General features: G+C 45.9%; 1 protein-coding gene across 2 annotated transcripts in view; it reads right to left on the bottom strand.

Annotated features, from left to right (window-relative positions):
* Positions 1 to 16,571: 16,571 nt before the first annotated feature.
* Positions 16,572 to 22,225, bottom strand: part of Sel1l (SEL1L adaptor subunit of SYVN1 ubiquitin ligase) — a 58,892-nt gene continuing 53,238 nt past the window's right edge. For both annotated transcript variants that reach the window (XM_004837100.3, XM_004837102.4), the window contains one exon: positions 16,572 to 20,916. In XM_004837100.3, the coding sequence (XP_004837157.1) occupies positions 20,707 to 20,916 (210 nt within the window). In that variant the 3' untranslated portion in view covers positions 16,572 to 20,706. The remainder of the gene's footprint in view (positions 20,917 to 22,225) is intronic.

A 22,225-nucleotide genomic window follows, 5' to 3' on the forward strand; every position in this document is an offset into this window, starting at 1 on the left:
AGGATCACTACTAGTTCAAGACCAGCCTGGGCTGCATAGTGAGTGTAAGCTCAGCCTGAACTATACAGCAAGGCCCTGTCTCAGAAAAACAAAATAAATAAAAATACATAACTGAAAGGTACCATTATAGGAAGAAGCTACGATATCCTCAAGTGCGTGATGTCGCTTAGTGATGTCCACTGTTCACTGTGGACTGCAGGCTGCCTCCAGGAGGCTCTTCCAGCTCACAATCCACAGCTGAACAGCAAGCAGGATGCCCAGGAGGCAGGGATTTGGCAAGCCCTGCCCCAACCCCTTCTCCACTCCAGCTGGCACAGAGCTCCACATTCACAGCTTTCACCTCGATTACAAGAACCTACACCCTTTTATTGTTTCTCTTCCTAACGATGGAGCAATCACTTGGTTCCCACAGGAAAAACAGCTCTGCTGCAGAGTTCAGACTGAGCCATGGGCTTTCTGGTCCCCATGTCAGAGCCCCCAGGAAAGAAAAGCCATTTGACGTAGGCAGGATGGGGCTGAGCTGGACCAGAACGCTGGCCGACTGAGCAGGTTATGCCGCAAGACTGGAAACAGCAACAATAGCCAGCAAAGCAGGAGCTCTGATTTATTACGCGCTAGGGACCAGGTGTTCCACCAACCTTGCCACACTTAGTTTTCTTCAACCAGCCAGGACGAGCGCTCTAGGTCTACTTTGCATCAATGAGAGTGTGCACCTCAGGGAAGACAGGAACTTAGCCGGTTCTTCCCCCTTTCTGAGTCTTCTAGGAGCTGTGTCCCCATTCCCAAGCCCCCTGAGTACAGCTGCAGGGCTTCCAAATTCTGAAGTGCATCCACTCTCTTACAGAGGTTGTTGGACTGCAGATTCTGATTCCCTAAGGTTATGATCTCCAGGCCTGAGAGTCTGCATGTTCAAGTTTCCAGGCAATGTTGCTGGAACAGGAACTTTAGCTGCAAAGGTTAGATGCAAAGTCTCAACCCGGCCTGCACCTTTGAGTAACTGGGAGCTCTCTGAAGGCTGATGCTGGGCCAGTCCTGGAGTCTGACTTTCTTGGGCTGGGAGGGCAGCTCTGGCGCAGCATTTCCAAAGTTCTCGGGGTGAATGTGCAGCTGGGGCTGGGCCCTCGGGTTGTGGAGGGAGGCAGTGTCTGTGGGTTCCTGAGGGCATCTTGCTGTCCTGCTCTCCCCTTTCCCTGCTGCAGAGGACTCTGTGGCTGGGCTTCATGAAGGACGCCCTTGAACGAGGCCTCTCTAAGCAAACTCCCAGCCTGGAAGAGGCCTGAGCTGCCACCTGTTTCCTTGAAATAGTTTGCAGCTGTGCAGGGTGACCTCATCGTCGGCCCTGCTTCGGGCCAAGCAGCGATCTGGGAAGCCCTCTTCCTAGGTCAGGCTCCCATTGTGCAAAGGTGGAGGAGGGAAAAGGGCCCAGGGCCAGGCCAGCCCCATTCCGGTCTCCAGGGAAGGACCCTGCCCCACCATGGGCCCCCTGGAGGGGCCACCCCACCCCAGCGCTGCATGTCCCTGGCTGTGTGTGAAGCAGTTAGCAATGCCCCTATCTTTCTCCTCTGCTCACCCTCCTGGAACTCTTGGGGACCTGTGACATCACAAGAGTGCTCCCTGCTTCCTTAAAGTGATGTGCAGGCAAACACTGCTGTGAGTGAGTGAAAAGGGCAAGCCTGCCCCTTCCCCTTGCGCTTCCAAAGGCAGCCACCTCTCATGAAGTTGGATCCATCCTTCCAAACCTCTTTCTAGGAATAAATACATAATGTACTCCATACACGTAATTTGTTTAATAAACAAATGTGCATCATGGAAATTATTACTATCTTGAATAGCTTTCCAATGGAGTTACATATATTGATCAATTATTTTAGTATCTCTCAAACTTACTTGGAAATCAGAATCTCTCTCTCTCTCTCTCTCTCTGACAGGGTATCACTATGTAGTTCTGGCTGGTCAGGAACTCACTATAGCCCAGGCTGGCCTCAAACTCAAAGCGATCCTCCTGCCTCAGCCTCCCTAGTGTTAGGATTATTGGCATGTACCCAGCTCAGAATCTCTTAAGAGCGTTTTTGGGTTTTGTTTTGTTTTGGTACCGAGGATCGAACTTGGGTCCTTGTGCTTGCAGGGCAGGTGGTGGAATCACTGAGCTAAATCCCCGGCCCTTAAGAACGTTTTTTAAACATAGGGATTGACAGGTCTTACTGGAGACCTACTGAGTGACAATTTCTCAGGGACCAGCCTAGGAAGCCTTTTCATTTTGGTACTTTTCCTAAGTGTCTCAGATGATTCTTGGGGTAAAACGGCCTTTTCAATCATTACACATGTCCCATATATGGATGCACTATTTGTGTGTGTATGCACGTGTGTGTGTGCATATGTGTACGTGTTGCTGGGGATGGAACCCAGGGTGTTTGTATGTTAGGCAAGCACACTACTACTGAGCTACACCCCCAGCCTTGAATGACTATCATTTATCATCGAACTCTTAGGTTGTTTCCAGTTTTTTTCACCACGCTGTAAACCTACACCCTTGATACAGGTGCCTGCCTGTACGTTTCTGAAGGATGGGCCTGGTGAAGCCTAAGCACGCGCTACACTGAGCTCCACCCCCGGCTGTGGGTCGGAAAGTTAAAGCCAGTGGAGCCAAGGTAGCACTATCCACAGAAATACATTGTGAGTCGCATTTATCACTTGATGCTTTCCTCCGCCACATTACTTTTCATCATATATTTAATCTGTTATTTACCTAATCTGATCTCAAAAATATCAAAATAAAATCAAATAAAAATTATTCATTAAACTATCTGCTATGGTTTCAGTATTTTTAGCCCCCCCTTCATACGTTGGGACATAATCACTGGTGACAGTTGGTATTAGAAGGTGGGATTTGGGGCGGTGCCTGGGTCATGGGGTGCAGCCCTCATGAATAGGATTAGGACTCTTGGAAAAGAGCCCCAAGAGGGCCGCCCTCACCCTGTTTCCACATGAAGAGACAGACAAGTCACCATCTGTTAACCACCGCCTCGATCTGAACTTCTCAGCTTCCAGATCCGTGAGAAATAAATTTCTGTTGTTTCTAAGCCACTCAGTGTACTGTAGTTGGTTATAGCAGCTGGAATGGACCAAAACCATAGTCAACTCTTAGTTCTTACTGGTAGGAATCGTACACTCGGCCTGTGCCTCAGCTGGGTCCAGCCTGTATTTCTGGTGGCCTGGTGGGCCCAGTGATGCTTGTATTGGGCAGTGGAGCTCTAGATCTTACTTGGAGGGTATTTGTAGGAAACGACTGTGGAAAACACCTATGATGTGCTTGTCCAAACAGGTACTTAAATTTACTGCTGTTAACTGCTGGCTAATGCGCCGCTTCACTCGCCCTGTGCATTGCTGCCCTCTGTCCCTACCCCTTTCTCTGCAGTCGGGGTTCCCACCTCTGCCTGGCCAGCAGGAGGAGGGGGTGAGTTGGGGGTAGGGCCAGTGTGGGGAGGGGAGTTCCCACAAACACTGGGGCCAGGCAGGGAGGGTGAAGCAGCTTCTTTGGGAACCGTCCTAGAAGACTGAAGATACAGCATTAGGCAGCAGGGCACGGGCATTACTGGGACCACTACAGGAACTTGAGGTCCGTAACTGTCACCATTACTCAACACAGAAAAGGACTGGAACCAGTTCAGACTCCAGGGCCTGTGCTTCTCTTCAAGCCCATAGATGTCTCCAGACGGTTATTTAAAGTCTCTCGGGCAGGGAATTAGCTCAGTGGTTCCGTTGCCTGCCTCCCAAGCGCAAGGTCCCAAGTTCGATCCCCAGTATCAAAAAAAATAAAATAAAAGGCTCTCTACCAGGGAGAATCATCAACAGATTAAGGGAAACCATCTTCAAATTACAGTACTCCGAGTGGTGGGCTTAGACTTCTGGTTAAAAACGTGTGCACTTTGGATCCCCAGCACCAAAAAACAAACAAAAACACACGTGTGCACTGAGGCCCCCTCGTGGAAGTCTGGGTTATTGCAAGGGCTGGCAAATGCCCTTGGGGCATTTAATGAGCCTAGCTCATTAACGGAATATATAAAAACATAACTATTACTACGACAGTTTTTGAAATTAAAAAAGTGCCCTCATCAGAGAAAGTTGAGAATCCCTGCAAGTCTCTCACCTCATACTGTCAGAGGATAATCACGAAGAGGTTTTTATTGCAGGTTTAGCCTCAGCGTTGTTGTGTTTTTGCCGTGTACTCAGGTGTATTTGGCTGTATCTCAGATTCCAAGGTTACATGTGGGCGGGTTAGTGCATCTGTCTTCAGCCAGATTATCAGCTCCTCAAGGGAAAGACTTGATCCCCCTCATGTAAGGCTCTGGACATTCTGGGTTCGGAAATGAGTATCACTGATTAACTAAACAGAATGGTAGAAGAGCACAACATAAACCTGGCATTTGAAAGTCTATGGCTTGAACCTGCTCAGAGTTTCCTTCTCTTTCTTTGCGCTTCAGCCTCTAAATCTCTCCCCCCCCACAAGCCCCCCGCACCGGATCACACGGTTTTAGACAGCTGTCAATCAAGTGCCCTGCCCTCCCCTGGGTGCGGGGCGGGCATAGAGATTTGAATTTTAAGCACCGATGAGAATCAGGGCTGTGTCTCCCTGAGCTAACAGAGCTGGCGAGATCATGAGCGCTGTCTGCAGACTGGGCATCTCTGTGTGATCTGAGACCTATGCCCCCACCCTAATGATACAGTGCATTTATTATATCCAGAACAAATTTAAAAGTTAGCATTGTACGTTTTTTACTAAAAGCCAACCCAATTTGGAAATTTAAACACGTTTCCTACAAGGATCAAAGAAAGGGAAGACTTCCAAATGCAAAGTGTACAAAAAGCTCTTTCTCTAGAAGATGAAACGACAACTAACAACTTTAGTCCTGCACTGCGTGATGTTACTGCGACCAGTGGACTGAACATACCTCTCTGGCCCCATAGGATTATACAGAGCACAAAACTCTCTGTTGTATAGCGATGCTGTAGCCTCTCACATTCGCATTTGTGGTGGTGCCAGGTAAACACACTACCAGTTGTGTAACAGCACACATATCAGTTCTGTAGAGTACCTAATGCCTGACAATAGGTGACTGTGTTACTGATTTGTGTATTTGCTATACGGAATTTTTATCATTATTTTAGTGTATCCTTTCTACCTATGGGGAAAAAATTTGCTGTAAAAGTCTGCCATATTGGGCCGGGGATTTAGCTCAGTGGTTTCGCTGCCTGCTGCGCAAGCGCAAGGACCCGAGTTCGAGGACCCGAGTTCGATCCCCGGTACCCCCCCAAAAAAAGTCTGCCATATTATACCAGCCGCAGCCTCTGGTTCTTTTCTTTCCCCCTACCCCTCTCCCTCCCTCTCCCCCTCTCCCTCCCTCTGCCCCTCTCCATCCTTTCCCTCCCCTCCCCTCCCCCTTCCCCTCCTCCTCCTCTTGGTTTGCAGTACTGGCATTAAACCCAGGGCCCTTCCCTGACCTACATTACCAACCCTTGTTTATTTTTTATTTGGAAACAAGGTATCACTTTTCCATGTCTTTTGATTGCATCCAAAGGCCCTGTTAGCGATCCCTGCCATCAGGTCTGGGTAAGTTCACTCTCTGAGTTTGCTCCACTACAAAATTGCTCAATGACACATTTCTTGGAACATAATCCAATCTTAAGTAACACATGACTATAATTTGATAAAAAAAATTGTCCTTTGAAAATTTTATACTATGATTTGTTAACCTCTAGGGGTTTGAGCACCAGCAAGAGCTATTAGGTGAGGACCTCATGAAGAAAGTAAAACGGATTTAAACCCACACCTGTTCAGGCCAGAAGACCAGATGTCTGGCCTCCTGTGCTGTAGCCACTCAGTTACTAACAGTGGCTGCACCAGATCCGCTCAAGGGATAGGTCCTCTACCCAGGAGAGCTCTTGGGCTAACTTTGGTGTGTTCTCCTTCAACCTCAGCCCCTCTCTACCCACCATGACCTGTCTTTCTCCGTAGCCCCATTTTCCTGTCCTGCCACAGCCCCACTGCCTCTGACACCCAGCGGGATGGCCACACCCCATTCTTCACCTACAGATAAACAACTTCAACCACAGAAAGGGGAAGGGTCCAGCCAATTGAGTGTGTAGAGCTCCTCCTCAGTTTAGGGTTTCGCATGTCTGGATAACAAGTCATTACAGGTAGGAATATATGGTGGAAAATTTTGGCTTCAAAATATTCACCAAGTCAGGCAATGACCTCTTTGTCTAAGGACAAAGTTCCTGTGGCAGGTGTGGAAAGTCGCTGTGTAAACCATAGTGTAACGATCAATATGCGGCTTTAGGGGAATTAACTGTGTGCTTGAGCAGAAATGACAGCGGGGAGTCAGGGAAATTCCATTTCCAAGCTCAGCGTCATGTTTTACTCCAGTTATGGAAAGGACGTGGAAAAACCTGAGGTGACAAAACCTTACTCTAAGGTGGTGGAACACTACTGATTTTGCTGTGGTAATGTTTGAAGAAGATGCACTAAAAAGGATGAATGCTAACTTTAAATTTATATTTTTAACACAACCCCATGGTTCAGAGTTCACAGTCAGAATCCTCTATCCCATGCCTGCCCCAGCCTTCCTTCTTCTAAGGACACTGAGTCACCCATTCCCTGTCTTATCTATTCCAAGGATAATTTAGGCAATGCAAATTCTCACAGAGGGCATCATTTTATAAACATGGTTCAGTTCAGGGTATTTCCTCCTCTTAATACATTTTGCAGAGCTCATCTTGGTGGTACAAAGGAGACTCCCTCCTCTTTGTGGCTACATAGTATCACATTCTTGCATGTATCAGTGGTCTATGCAATCAGTCCTTTGGATGAATATTTATTTCTAATCGCTTGCTTTTACAAATAGTGCTGCAATACGTTTGTACCATGCTCAGTGGGGGCCAGATTGACCTCCAAGGGGTGAAAATGAATTCTTGGCAGGGAGCAAAGAAATATTTTTCTATACAAAGCACAAGATGCACACCTAGTACGTAAACAGATATGCAGGATACTTGTGGTATTAAAATTTCCTGGGGAGGGGGCAGCAATTAGGGAAAAACATTTACAATGTTTGCTCAAGATGCTAGCAGCGAAGAAAGCTGAGAAACACTCCCTGAGCCCAAGCTCACTGAGTAGCACAGGACAGCTGACCGATTGGCTCCGGTCTGGCCTGCTGTGACACCTGAACTCTGCATGTGGGAGCACAGTGGGGAGGTGGTAGTGAGGAGAGATTGGAGTGACTGCTGGGGTTCTGCCAGGAATTGTCTAGGGCCAGCGTCGTCTGGTGTGAGGGGCAGACCACGAGGGAACGCCACTCTCTGAGGAGAGTTGGTGTCACCTTTTCCCTGCCTCACTCAGAACATGTTGAGTCATTACCATCATTTTCTCCTAGCTTGAGAGTTTCTAGATCTAAACAGATCCTCACACGTGTTCCCGCTCAGCAAGTCTACCCTTTTCTCCCCACCCACATGCTCCTTTGCCACTAGTAACAGTCGAGGACAACTCTGCGCCTGCCTTGTGTGGAATCACAATTCACTTTCTTTGAGAAAGAGGAGCCAAGGGGTACAGGCTGGTACAGAGTCACTCAAAAGTGATTTCAGGTTCTTCTCTTGTTGAGGGCTGCAGCACCATAGCCCAACCAGCGGGGCTAGACAGGGGCACACACGGGCTGTGTCTTTCAGGACCTGCCTCACACAGAGATGGAGACGAGAAAACCCTGTCCCCCACACCCCACTGCTTCCCTTCACAGTCCATCAGCTTTGTTTGCCTACTCCAGAGCCCGGGCCAGCCTTTGCCCAGCCTTCTGGGCTTGAGCCAGCTTCCTGCAATTTTCCCGGAGAGGACAGTTTCTGCTTATTGTGTTTGTCAGGAGCCAGCAGGTTGGGGGAGCTGATGCTCTTGGGCAGGAGAGGTGGGAGAAGCTCAGCAGCATGCAAACACCCCTGGGAGTACAGCCAGACGAAGAGAGCTTCGGCTGTGAGCTGCTCAGGGGAGTGCCTGGCGTGTGACTGAAAGGGCTATGTGGAGCGCTGGGCTGGGGCTCCTTACCACCCCAGCCCCCCTGGCTGCCAGATGCCCTCTTAAGAAAGTGAGCTCTGTGATCTCCCCAGTCCTCCTCTTCCTTATATTCCAAATAAATTTAGATAAATGTTTAACCAGGTCCAGCCCTAATCAGTGCTTCTACTTTTTAAGATATCCTTTCTCTGCTTGTTGGAACATTTAGATAGAAGTTCTCTGATGACACTCAAGTCCTGAAGTCATAAAGAAAAAGATTGAGGCATTTGCTTATATAACAACAAGAACAACAAAAAGTATGCATGACAAACACCATCAAAGTGAAAAAAGCAAATTCAAACTGAGAAATCACTGGCAGTTCATTTTCCAGCAAGAGGTTAATTTCCTGAAGACATAAAAGCTCACAGAAATCAATAAGGATCAATAGCCTAACGGGAAAAGCGAGCAACATGATTCCGTTTGCAGGAAAATAAATGCACATGACTCCTAGAACAGGAAAGATCATCAAGTCCACTAGCAAAAGAAATGCAAAGTAGTCAGGTGTTGTGGCCCACGCCTGTAAGCCCGGCCCTGGGAAGGTTGAGGGAGGAAGACAGCAAGTTTGAGTTCAACCTGGGCAATTTAATGACCTACCAAGAGACTCTGTCTCAAAATAAAAATGAAAAAAGGGATGGAGATGTTGTTTGTGCAGAGGCCCTAGGTTCAGCTCCCAGTACTGAAAACAAACAAATAGCACAACCACCAAGAGCATTTTGCAAATTCTTAAAAGTAAGATAAGGTCTCACTATGTAGTTCAGGCTGTCCTTGAACTCACTATGTAGGGCTCATTATGTAGCCCTGGCTGGCCTTACACTCACAGTGATCCTCCTGCCTCAGCCGCCCAAGTGCTGGGATCACAGGTGGGCACCACCACACCCAGGTGCAAATTCTTACAGGGAAACGGGAAAATGGGGTCTTTCTCTATGACAGAGATCCCTCTTCCCCCTGGGTGCCCATCTCTGAGTTACTTGGAGCTGGAAACTTCCTTTGACACTGTCCCACACCAGGTACCTGCTGCCTCTCTGCTCCTCTCTCTCCATCCACACTGGAAGATGGGAGACGGGAAGTCTGGGGAAGCCACCCATGGAGGCCGCATGGAGTGGGTGCAAAGCCCGGGGAGCTTTGTTTCTCCCGTCACCGCATCCCACAATGGGGTAGACAAGATGTCAGTTCACAGCTGTCCTCCGCTACTTCAGCATTTCCAGTCAAAACAAAAGAGCAAGAGAGGCGGCGTGGATGATACCAAATAGAGGCTGAGACGAAGCCTCCAGCAGTTACACTGATTTGGTTACGGGCACACACCCCTCAGATTTCATTTCTCCTCAGAAAAGACTTCTGGAAAAGCTCTGGAAGTTTTTCCCGCCTCAACTTTCTTTCAGATGTAGCCCTTTGGTTCCCTCAAGTGGAAAGCTTGGTAACTACAGCCACACTTTTTTAGAGGAGCCGGTCTGTATTTGTAGATTTTAATAAGCTCCAAAGTTAACACACACACAGAAACACACACATACGCGGAGTTTGGAGCATTTATACGAGAACCCAGTGCAGTTTATTGTTCAGCCCTGAGAGGAGCAATTCTGGCCGGTGTGAGGAGCCCGTGTACTCAGGTTCCATGATTCCACGCGCTGGCCTTGTTTTCACATAAACGCGTCAGGTCGAGGGAGGAGAACGGAATGAAGATGGCTGGGTATCTTCTCCAGGCACAAAATCTTAAGAATGGAGCGAGGCGCTTTCTGCAATGAGTAGATGTTGAGCACTCCTTAGTTTTCAGCTTTTAATAGGGCTAAAAACCAAAGCAAACCAGGTTTCACCCAGATTACCATGATCTGAGACTTGTGAGAACGCCTAAGCCAATCCCCCAGCTGCAGTCCTTGTAAGTTTTCCGTCAGGGCGGCCGCAGGACAGCATTCACCTGGGAAGTGAAGAAAGGTGGTGCTCGGAAGGCTGAGCCCTGAGTCTGCACGCCCGAACGCTCCCTTAGCCTCCAGCTCTGTGTCCGGCTCCTCCCACCCGGCCCAGGCCCTGGCCGTAGAAAGCCTGAGCAGGATTGCCACATCCCAGTTAGGAGGGCAGAGGTTGCCTTGGTTTCTTCTCAGCGGTGGTTTAGGTTCCAGCCTTTCCTGCTTTTCCATTTGCAAAGGGCTTTGTCACTTCAATAGGCCAAATTCGATGCAAAGCCCTTCTGCTCCTTCTTAGCGGCTCTGCCATTCTCCTTTGGGGTGCCAGTTCTCATGCCTGGGCCCTGCACCTGACACTCATTTTCCTCTCCATCCTCTATGCTATTTTCCCACAAGGGATTTCTACTGCTTGCTTGGGAAATGAGAGAAGCAGGCAGGAAGTTGGAGGAAATCTTGCTTGAAGTAGCTAACCCACACAATTTAAATCCTGCCTTTAGGCGGGGTCTCTCAACAGCTGACTCAGGGTCTTCACCGTCTCTTATAATGTTCTTTCTACTGGAAAGCCCATCTGCTAGTTCAGACAGTAATCAAATTAATTTGCACTGGGCACCGTGCCTGGCTCTGGGCACACACCGGTGACTAAGGCAGACTGATGCCTGCCCTCTCGAGATTTACCAACTGGGAGATGGAGATTAAACAAATGCTGTAATCTATGATAAAAGGGGCTGTAAAGGGAAAACACAGCGGTGGTGTGTGACAGATGGACTTGATTTCATGTGAGCACAGGAGGAGCGCCCCTGGCCAGCAGGCAGAGGAAGGACAGAGAGGCAGGGCAGAGCCAGGGGAGAGCAGCTCGGAGAACTGAGAACAGGTATGATTAACACTGCACACACACACAGGTGCCTCCATTAGCCCCCTTGGCCTTTTTCACTGGCTCAGCCATTTCAGGAAAAACGGAGATGGGAGACCTAATTCTAAATCTGTAGGCAGACTGGGTTGGTAGCAGTTACATTAAAAGCTCCTGGAGACTGAAAACGGGGAAACAGTCTTGGTCTTGAAAAGCTCCTAGAGGCCACTGTTTACCACATCTCTGGGGCTGGAGCTGATGTCTGACTGTCATCCTTGTTATCCCCTCGATTCATAGCACAAGTTATATACAGAGAAGTTATCCTGAAGCATGTCAAACATTGATGCTTTCTATAACTAATTTAAGGACTATCAAGGTTGTCGATGCCACAGAGGAAAATGAACCTGCGATGGCAGCAGTCTCATCTCCAAGATTCCCACCCTCCTCGCCTCCCATGCATCCCCCTCCAGGGTGGAGCCTGTTCTTCCACACCTCCACCCCTGGACTCTGGCTGGCCTCAGGAACCACTGAGCAGATGATGCAGTGGAAACAGTGTTTGAGATTTCCGAGGCCGGGTCCTAAGAAGGCTTGCAGCTCCATCTGAGCTCTTGTGAGGTTGGCTGGAGACGCTTTTGCTACCCCCAAACCTCCATGCATGGAGAAGGGGATCCAGCCAGTCCCCAGTGCTCTGGCCATCACACCCCTGATGCCAGGCATGGGAGTGCAGCAGCTGTCTTGGATATTCTGGCTCCAGCAGATGTCAGATGGTGTAGGTCCCAGCCATGGGGCTCCTGAAGCCTTTCAAGATAGCCCATCCCAACCTGGGCAAGGTGGAGCAGGAACCAGCCTGCAGGTGCTCCAGGTGTGTTTTGTCCTGAGCATCTCGGAGCAGTGCTAGGTGCCCGAAAACATTGCTTTAGCAGCACGTGCTCCAAACAGAATGGGGCGCCAGTGTGCACAAAGTCTACATGAAAGAGATGGCTATTGCTCTTTCCTGTACCCCATGGCACTTCGTTATGGCTCTATTATGAAACCTATCATGTTGCACTGAAGGTCCTGTATAGTACAGCATAGTATACAATTAAGAATGTGGGATTTATGGCCAAGACAGTCTTTTATTTGAATTCCACTTTTAAGACTAACACTAGCTGAGTGATCTTAAGAAAACTGCTTGGCCTCTCTGAAGAGGAATTTCCAGGGAGATAGATATTTTTTTTTTTTTTTGGTACAGGGATCGAACTCAGGTCCTTGCGCTTGTGCACCAGGCAGCGAAACCACTGAGCTAAATCCCTGGCCCCCAGACAGATATTTTTAAGAAAAAATATCTGAATTGGGGAACTATGAGTCAACTGTGTTATTAAGTAACTATGGGTTAACTAGGTAACTATGCTCTTTGTAGAATGTACCTGAGTAGCCATGACACCTTCTGTAATCTGTCACCAAAGGAGCATAATGGACTCAGAAAGTCCTGCCAGAACTCTTTGCTCTGCACCCCCCACCCCCACCCCCCCGCTGCTCTGCTTTGTGTAAACTCTGCTTGCTATATTCCCAGGGAAACGCCAATGGAATTAAGCCTCAGAGATGTAAAAAATGTCCAATAACCAACCAAAGGCTGCCAAATACTCTGCTTCTGCTTCTGCTTCTGTACCTCTTGCTTGCAACCCTATAAAACTGGCAGCCCGCCGACATTCTGGGCCTGATTTCTTTGGGGAAAGATCCCGGTCAGGTCTGCTGATGTAAATAAAGCTGTTTACTGCCTCTAAACCTCTGGGTGCAATCCATTTGCAGTTCCGGGATTCTGCAACATCTCTGAGTTTGCACCTTTATCTGTTAAGTGGGAGTGATCAGTGCCAACATCATGGAGTAAGATTAAACTCAGTAACACGTCATTTAGTGCCTGTCACACGTGTTCAGTCAATTGCAAAAATGGCTCTCAGAGGACAAAAGCCTCTTTAAATTCACTCTTTTGTGTCCTTTTCCCTCCAACTCTCTTTCAGTACTGGAGATTGAACTCAGGGGCTTTGCACTGTGCTATGTCCCCAGCCTTTAAAAATAATTTTTTTTTTGAGACTGGGTCTTGTTAAGTTGCTCAGATTGAGCTTGAATTTGTGACCTTCCTGCCTCGGCCTCCCAGAATGCTGGGATTATAGGCATGCACCAGCATGCCTGGCTCAAACCCATCTCAGCATTCATTCTACATTTCAGTACCTGGAACATAGAGCCTAGAGTATGATAAAGGCTAGTGAATGAAGGATAAATTATTATGTTATAAATGTTATGAACTTTAAGATTGACCTTTGAAACATACATGGCAATTTTGCTTATATTTTGAGGCAACCATTTTAGGAGACTGGAATGTGTTATTTCCACCTCAAAGCCCTATAGGAATCTGGTGTTGGTGAAAAAGTCACTTCAATTACTTCTGACATCCAAGACCTCCAGCAGTTGGGCAGGACCTTCCTGACCGTCCAGGGCAGGCCGTCTCCTGATGCTGTGGACACCATGTAGGGTAAGCGGCTTGCCCGCCCCCTGGCCACTCCCAGCAGAACCCTGTGGAACCCGCCTCCCGGCTCTCCTTGCATTTAGAGTTGCTCATTAATCCCTACAGAAAGGGTCAGGAAGGGCTGGGCATTTTTTTTTGGTACTGGGGATCGAACTCAGGACCTTGCACTTGCTCAGCAGGCGGTGAAACCACTGAGCTAAATCCCCAGCTCCAGGGATTTAGCTCAGTGGTGCCGCTGCCTGCCTGCCAAATGCAAGGTCCTGAGTTCGATCCCCAGTACCAAAAATAAAAAAAAGCGAGGGGGTCAGGAAACCCAGGAGGATGACGGGAGGAGCAGTTGGGAATGTCAAACCAGCTTCGGTATAGCTCACCCCTCCCTTAGGCATCCACCCCATTTGTCATGATGATTCACCCTAGAGGTGTGACACAGTTAAAAAGCCCCTTGATAATGGTAATACTTCTAATGGGATGCAATTTAATTTTCTATAATTAAGATTGGGTTAAGCTCAGCCAGGTGCAGTGGCTTGTGTCTATAACCCCAGCACTCAGGAAGCTGAGGCAGGAGAATCACAGAGAGCTCAAGGCCAGCCTAAATTACAAAGCGACAAAAAAAAATAAAAAATTGGTATCATTGCTGTTGATATTCTTTCCTCTATTTCAGTACTGTACAGGATAAATGTCCTGCCCTAATTTACTGTGCTGTTTGGTGACACCTAACACATCCTTCCTTGGTTAAACTAACCCGAGTACACAAAATATCAATTTGGTTGTGGAGGTGTGGTTACTTTGAAGTCTCAAAATGGGTGATGAAACACTGGTGCCATTTAAACAGACTTGTAAATCTTCAATTCCCTTTGGGAGGCGGGGAAGGCTGGTGTTCACATCTCTAGTGTAGACCGTTCTACTTACATTCCATATTTTAGGCAAAATAGAGATATAGGGAAATACGTCCTCGCTGAAGTAAATTTGCATTTCAGAAGATGCTACCAGCCAGAGAACACGGTCCACATAGTGTGTGAAAGAAAGTAACGACACACGTGCAGGCTGAAAAAACAAGACAATTTTATACAAAACCGTCCCTCCGCTCCCCCACTGGTGCGCACACACACGCACACGATCGAGATTCATCTCCATGTGTTTCAGATTCCATTGTTCAATTAATCATTTTCCTAAGAAAAGCATGCTACGGGCGAGGCTAGGCGGGGAGAGCGGGGAAACCCAGATGTGTAAATTCTGAAATCTACAGCTGTGTCATCGCGTCTTGAAATAAATGCTTGCAAGAATGGAGGTTTCTGTTCACATTTAAGTCTTGAATCATGCAAAACTGATGAGATCTTCGTTTTCGAAGAATCCTTCCTTAGGATACTTAAGTCTCCTAATATGTGCAAGACATGAGGAAGTATTCAGTCCTGAGAGTGAAAAGTCAGTGAAATCCTCTTGGACGGAAGCAAGCAGGCAAAAGAAACTGGATTGAAGAACAAATACTTACATGAATGTTCCACCGTCAGCGACCTGACCGACCACATTCTACCCAGTTTACAGGAGAGAAAACTATGTAGGTGTTCAGAAATGGCATTTAACTCACAATTCAGCTTTTAATCAGCCAGGCTAGGTCCTGTTTAAAAGAACTTAATCCAGAGAAAAATAACTTGGCCTTTAGGATAATCAGTTTTGCCCAAAATGTAACAACATTGTCAGTCTGAAAATTCTACCAGACTGATAGTATCCTGTTTCTCAGGATCCAATTGTAAGCTTATGTAGAAACCATAGCAGAAGTCACACAAGTATACAAGGTTCATGACATAGCAGTACTTCTTTTTGAGCTCTAAAGCTCATTTTGCTTTAAAGCATTAGAGCATTTGCTTTTGAGTATTTTGATTCTAAAGCCAATTTTATTTTTATTTGTGGTAAATATCCAGAAGGTAAAAACTTCCTTCTGCTTTTTTCATAGTTCCCATGACAGAGATTACTTCTAATTTTTTTTTTTTTGAGACAGGGTCTCACTGTATGGTTCAGGCTGCCCTTAAACTCACTATGGAGCCCAGGCTGGCCTCAAACTCCCGACAATCCTCCTGCCTCAGACTCCCAAGTGTTCCCCACCCCTAGGTACTTCTAGGCTTTTACTTACATGTAATTCAGATCTATGCAATGACAGTGAAAGTAAATTTCAAAACTGGTAAAACCAATCTGGACCAGGACCCTAAAGGAAGCAAAAGGAAAAGGGGCTGTTTCTCATCCAGAGACTGAGGACTTCCATTATTTTTGGTACCAGAGATCGAACTCAGGACCTTGCCCTTTTGCGGCAGCCTTGGTGCCACTGAGCTATATCCCCAGCCCTGGGACTTCATTTAAATGAGCTGTCAGAGGGGGCTTAGTGGTGAGCAGGCGTCACCTCCAACTCCAGGCTGAACTGTGGCTCTGATGCCCAACCTGCCCTCGGCGGTTATTGCAGCCTCAGCGGCCTGCTCTCTGAAGTAAGCACTGCCGCCTCACCTCCAGACTTTCCCTCACATCTCATGTCCCAGGCTGGAACATGTCCCTTCCGCTGCCTCTTTGAGTTGGCTGCTAGGAAGCTGAGGGCCAGATTGAAGCCCACTTCTAACTGGCATTGTTGCTGCTGCTGCTGGGGACTGAAGTCTGGTCCTCATACATGAGGCAAGAGCTTCCCACCGAGTGACATCCCCAGCCTCTAACTTGCATCTAAGGGCTCTTGGCTTAATATTTTCTTTCCCATTCCCCTTTATTTACATCATATTCTACACAGACTTTGTGTACAGTATGGTGTGTGTGTCTATGCAAGCCTTATTTAAGAACTCCCTGAGGGCCGGGGATTCAGCTCAGTGCTTCTGCCACCTGCCTCGAAAGTGCAAGGACCTGAGTTCGATCCCCAGTACCCTTCCCCCCCAAAAAACTCCCTGAAATAAGAGAAGGCCCGAATACACTGACTGCCTAAGATTGGGCTAAGTTACGGTGAACTGTGCTCTACTGTATCAAGGCTGCTCGGGGTCTAAGGTACCACAGTTGACATTTCTTAGCAAATCCGTCTTCTCCCTAGAGCAATGTTCAACTTTCAGAATTTGAATTTCAGGAGTTGCAAACAAAAGGTGGATTCGAACTGCTTGGAATGAATGTTTCCAGCTATTTCTGAATTTCCAAAAAATTAAAAAGTCGAGTCATTCAGGGTAAAAGAGGGGTGAGTGGGAAGGAGTATGGTTGTGGTACACTACACAACACAGATACCCAGAGGCGGAATCTTTATTTCACAAGGTTCAAGATACGGTACAAAACGAATCTGTACATCTCTCTATTAACAGGGTTTGTTTGTTTACACAATTATATTACACTTCGCCAGTCTGTATACTGCATTTCATTAAATACAAAATCAATTTACAAAAAGAATCTACCACGGTGTTCTTTCACAATGCCAGCTGATGGTCTTTGAAACTTCCTCTCCTACATATGTATAGTGGTTACTTTGCTCATAACAACTTTGTTTTTCTCAATGAAAGAGAAGTAGTGTTAGCCGGAGTGTCAATCGAAACAGTAAAAATGCGACACATGAAAGGGTGCCCTGAGCATAGACAGGGGCCCTTCCCATGTGTACAAAAATTGGATCTCTACTTCTGTAACAGGTCAATTTAGATACAAATCATTGTACTTGGGGTCATTTTAAATTTTCTTCAAATTTCAGCTGGAGAAATATAGTTTTTCAACGACAACACATTTAAAAGCCAGGTAGTGCCTCAGACAATATACCACTCAGACATTTAATATTTTCACTCCTATTTGAGCGATGACTGATGAGAACATGTGCATAAAAAGTGGTTTTCTTTTGTTCTAATTATTTCTTGCATATTTCTAGTCACAATATTGTGTAATATATATTAGGTTCACTTTAAAAACAAATACTGGAACAAATGTAGCCCTGTTCTTTTTGCCAGGTAAAGAAGCATCTTGTTTTGAAATGCACATGTGAAATGTTAGTCCAAACCTCTGTCAAGGAAGTTTTTGCAGATATAGTTAGACATTAGTGCAAGGCATGGTGGCACACGCCTGTAATCCTAGCTCTCTGAGAGGCTGAGGCAGGAGGATTGCAAGTTTGAGCCCAGCCTGGGCAACCTATTGAGACCCTGCCTCAAAATAGACATTAGTACACATGCTACACACATGAAGAATTGTGGTTTTCATTTAGAAGCCTGCATGCATACTTCCAGAACATTGGTTTGAAGAACAAACATGAGTCACAAGCGCAAGGACCCGAGTTCAATCCCCGGTACCAAAAGAAAAAAAGAAAGAACAGACATGAGGAGCAGAGAAGAGAAGGAAAAATAAAGCACAAAAAGCTGTGTATGTGTGTGTGCATTTCCTGGAGGCTTTTTAATTTAATCCATCATCAGATCATCACCAGATTGCTGGCAGAAGTTTCTAAGCTTTTCCAATGGCACAGAGACAAACAGTTTGGTGCTAACACTCTCAGGAATTACCCTTATATGCAGAAGAGCAATGTGTCCTCCAGAATGTCAACATTTTAATAGTTCATAATCTAATTTAAATGCCAAATAGTCAACTGTGGATAAAAACCACCTGTGATTTACCTCCAAAAATAAGACAAGCCTAACCTTGAAAATAGAAACAAAAACTTCAAGCACAAAAAGAAAAACACAACCAAAAAACCTACCACTGCCACCTTGGTAAAATAAGATAGAAACAAAATAGATGGCTTCAAGGTTCTGAAACTACTGGCTGAGCAAGGGAGCAAAGCACAGAGACAGAAACTGAAGCGTCTCGCACCTCTGAAGGCTGAGAAGGCTGCAGAAGCGTCAGGAGGGAAGGGCTGCATGAGAGATGACGCCATCCTCTACTGGCAACTCTAAACCCTAATGCTAGAACTCCTGACTCCTGGAGTTAGTTTAATGTCACTGACATTAACTAGCTGTAGTTACTGTCATTTTATTCAAATGGATGCCATTTGATTAGGTAAGTATTATGCATTATTTTTAGGACAAAAACCAAACCCAATTCCTATTTGCTTTGGTACCATGTCTCACGAACCAAAAGATAAAGGGAACCAAGTATTTTGAGACAGTATTTAAAATGAGCCGTAAGGGCTGAGTTAAACATACTATCTAAATTTTTGGAAGCAAAAGGCCCAGGGAAAAACAGGAGGTAGAAACAAGCCAAGGGAAGGATACTTGCAGTATTAATAATAATAATAATGATAATGAAAAAGGACATGGCAGGGGTAGATGAACAAGAAGCCTGTTAGTACATGAAGAACAAGACCACACCTGCCCATCCAGCCTTAGGTAGTGCACACTGATTTAAGAAGTGTTTTCTCCGAGTACCAGTGGAGGGAAGTAAAGATCAATCTGAAAATGCTGTTTGAGGAGAAAGGATGTGGCTGGCGGGGGGGAAATGGAACTCTGCAGCCATCTCTTAGAAGCATTTTCATGTTTCTTGAGGCAGGGTCTTGGTGTATGGCCTCAAACTGGTCTGAAACTTGTGGGCTCAAGTGATCCTCTTGCCTCATCCTTCCAAGTGGCCAGGACTGCAGGTGTGTCACTGAGCTGAATCAATTAAAAGTGCTTTCTAAATGAAGCGTGGCTGTTCTCCTGGATACTGGCTCTGAAGGGGTGGAGCAAAGGCATCTGTGAAGATGCCCACACACTGTGCCACCTGCAGTCCAATCTCTAAATGTCGGAGACCAAACAAGTCTTCGTATTTACAAGGGCTGCCCAAGGCAACATCACACCTTTAAGGACAGATTTCCGCTCTCTCACAGATACACTTTTATATGTATGGTCCTCTGTGTGGCCACCTCTTCAAACAGAAGCAAGTATCTGGGAGGAAAGTTTGCTTGCCGGGTTTCCCATAATAAACACACAAAAACGCACACAAGTTCACATTTAAAGCCTTCATGTTCACTGTTGATTAATTAAATCTAGTTCTAAAAACAACCCGACTTCAAAATCCATAGCATGACAATTCTTCAAGTTTTCTGGCAGACGAGGGTTAGAGAAAACATCCACGGATTGCTTGTTCACTGGTGAATCTCAGATCAGCTCCCACCATTTGATGATACAAAGGAATCCAAATTCAGCTTACGTTCCGGTACTTTCATTTGAGTGACTTTGCAAAGCTGCCAATTTTCTTTGTGGCTGTTGTTTTCTGTCTAACCAGGCAATTCTATGGTGTAGCGGCCCTGAACTTCCTGATGCCACCAACACCGGGCACACGTGAGTGTGATCAAGAAGCAAGTGGCTGGCTTTCTCCTGTAACATGCAACTGTCAGACAGGAAAAGCTACCTGAACACACCGAACAGTTACAAACAGGCCTTGCTCTCCGTCACTGAGTTTAATTCGTCTTCAGGGCTCTGACTTCTAGTATCATAATGGTAGTTACTGTGTGCCATATACTAAAAATGGTATTTCACATCTGAAGAGTTCAGGAAGGTGATCGGTTCTTTGTGCAGTAAGAAATGCAAAGTAAAATAAAACCTGGGAGCAAATGCTTCAACTTTTGGGAAAGCGTGTCTATGGTGCTGCTACCTCATCTGAAGTTTTTTTAGTATTGCTTTTAACTTCTCCCACTTAGTCCAGCCTCTGGCTTCTAGATCAAGGTTCTGTATATTAAAAATAAACCAGCAAATTACACTGAGTAGGTGAGGCAGACTCACATTAACAAAGTCTGTTCACAGAATCCTACACGTATTCCGTTACAAGGAAGTGAAGTTCCCACAGAACTCTTTCAACAAAGCCTTTCAGATTCTGAAGGAGAGAGGTATGGCATGAAGTGTGACAATTGCCAATAATAAGAAACTTCCCAACTTTCTCTTTTAAAAGGAAAAAAATATGCTGCATATGAATACTTGCAAGTGGACTGGTAAAAGTTGCTCAGTTATAGCAGTTCCAAAACACTCTGAAGATATCTTTGTTTTTTACTTTCAGACTTTTAAGCATGTTTACAGTTAACTTGCAACTAACTGGGTTTTCCTTTTTACATCAGTTCTTAGTGTTGATGCACAGACCTTAAAGATGTTTGGTGTGAGAACTTCAGCACACTGAGAGAATGAGCAAAAGGACCCAAGAGAAAGACAGCTGGTACAGCAGACATTACTTTGAGTGTCTCACCTGTTTTCAGACCAAAAAAAAAGAAAGGAAAGCCACTGAGAGTTGTTATGTCATATGGCACTGAAACATTCAGCTTAGCTTAGGTAAGAGTTACTTATCCCTGAAAATGAAGGCATCAGATTCTAAGCAGCTTTAAGAATTCGACACTTCCTTGTGCCTCTTCAGGACGTGGCCACCAATCCAGAGTCTTAAGTCAAATGCAATTCGAAGCAAAGAGGTTCCGGGCTGGGCCTGGTGGCCATTACTGGGGTGGCTGCTGCTCGGGTGGCCCCTCCTGCTGGGGCGGGGCTGGCCGTGGCCCTGGAGGCCTGGGCACAGGCAGGTCCTGGTGCTGCCTCTGTCTGTAGGCTATGACCGTCCCCAAGAGAAGAGCGATGATGGTCATGAGGTAAAGGTCCCACTCGGGCCCCAGAAGCTGGTCCATGTCAAGCTGAGTGAACATATCTCGGATCTTAATGAAAATAATACACAAATCATTACTACTTCAATGTCAGGCAAGGGACTGTGAAAATTACATCACAAATTAGAGAGAAATATGGAACTTAAAAGATAATTGCTATTTGGAATATTCTGTAATGTGTTTTAAAAACCTTCAACTGAAGCTCACAATAAAGTGTCTCAGGAACTGAGCTATAATTTTATAGCAGCTGGCTATATAAAATGTCTCATAGGGTTCTTTTCATTAGTAATATAATGTATCAATTGCCAACCATTTTTCACAGCAAATGTCTGAAAGGAACACTGGAGCAATACAGGAACAAGAGGAGAAAGCCAGCATCTGGGAACACCTGTTATCTATCTGTGGTGACGGCACAGGGGCTGTGAAGGTCGGTTCTAAGGACAGCTGAGGTGTGCCGCTACTTCTCTCGTGTGACGAAAAACTGCAGGAATTTGAAGCTTGAGTATCTGGGTGAATAATGTGCTTTTCTTAGGTTTTAACTAAAACTGTATTAATATGAATTTGAACTTAAAATTGATCATCATGCTCATCATCTATGAGACTTTGGTTTTACTGTCATTTTTGAGAAATTACTGACATTTTCTGTTACCCCCAAAACAGTAAACATGAGGTATTCCTTTAAATAAAATTATACTTAAAAAGGTCTTATAAGTATAGGTACTAAGGTTTTCTGGAAACAAAATTGCAAACTACCGTGTTCCCTGAGAAGGTACCTGAGATGGGAGATTTTGTGCTTTTCTGTACTGACATTCTTACCATCAATACTTTTTTAAAACTTGGAATATCTGGGTGATAGGATTATTTTACTACCTTTTACATTTCTGTATTTAAAAAAATCAAACACACAATCTACTCAGTATGGTGTATAATGCAACATCAAATCCTTGACCAATGGGCCGGGGATTTAGCTCAGTGGTTTCGCCGCTGGCTGCGCAAGCGCAAGCGCAAGGACCTGAGTGTGATCCCCGGTACCAAAAAAAACCAAACATCCTAGACCAGTGATGGCAAACCTATGAGAGACGAGTGCCCAAATAGCAACCCAAATCCCACTTGTTTATCACAAAGGGCCAACATTGCAATTAAACCTGAATACTGAGGTTTTAGTTTAGAAAAAACAACTCATATATTAGCATCTTTTGTCTTCAAAGAAAAACAATATGGAGGCGGGGATTTAGCTCAGTGGTTCCAGCACCTGCCTAGTAAGCTTAAGGTCCCGAGTTCGATCTCTGGTACCAAAAAAAAAAAAAAGAAAAAGAAAAGAAAAACAACACACATGCCATAGGCTGGCCACCACTGCCCT

Source organism: Heterocephalus glaber, unplaced genomic scaffold (genome assembly GCF_053883595.1).
Source record: "Heterocephalus glaber isolate CG9 unplaced genomic scaffold, H.glaber_assembly_v1.0 deba00001608, whole genome shotgun sequence".
Taxonomy (NCBI): domain Eukaryota; kingdom Metazoa; phylum Chordata; class Mammalia; order Rodentia; family Bathyergidae; genus Heterocephalus; species Heterocephalus glaber.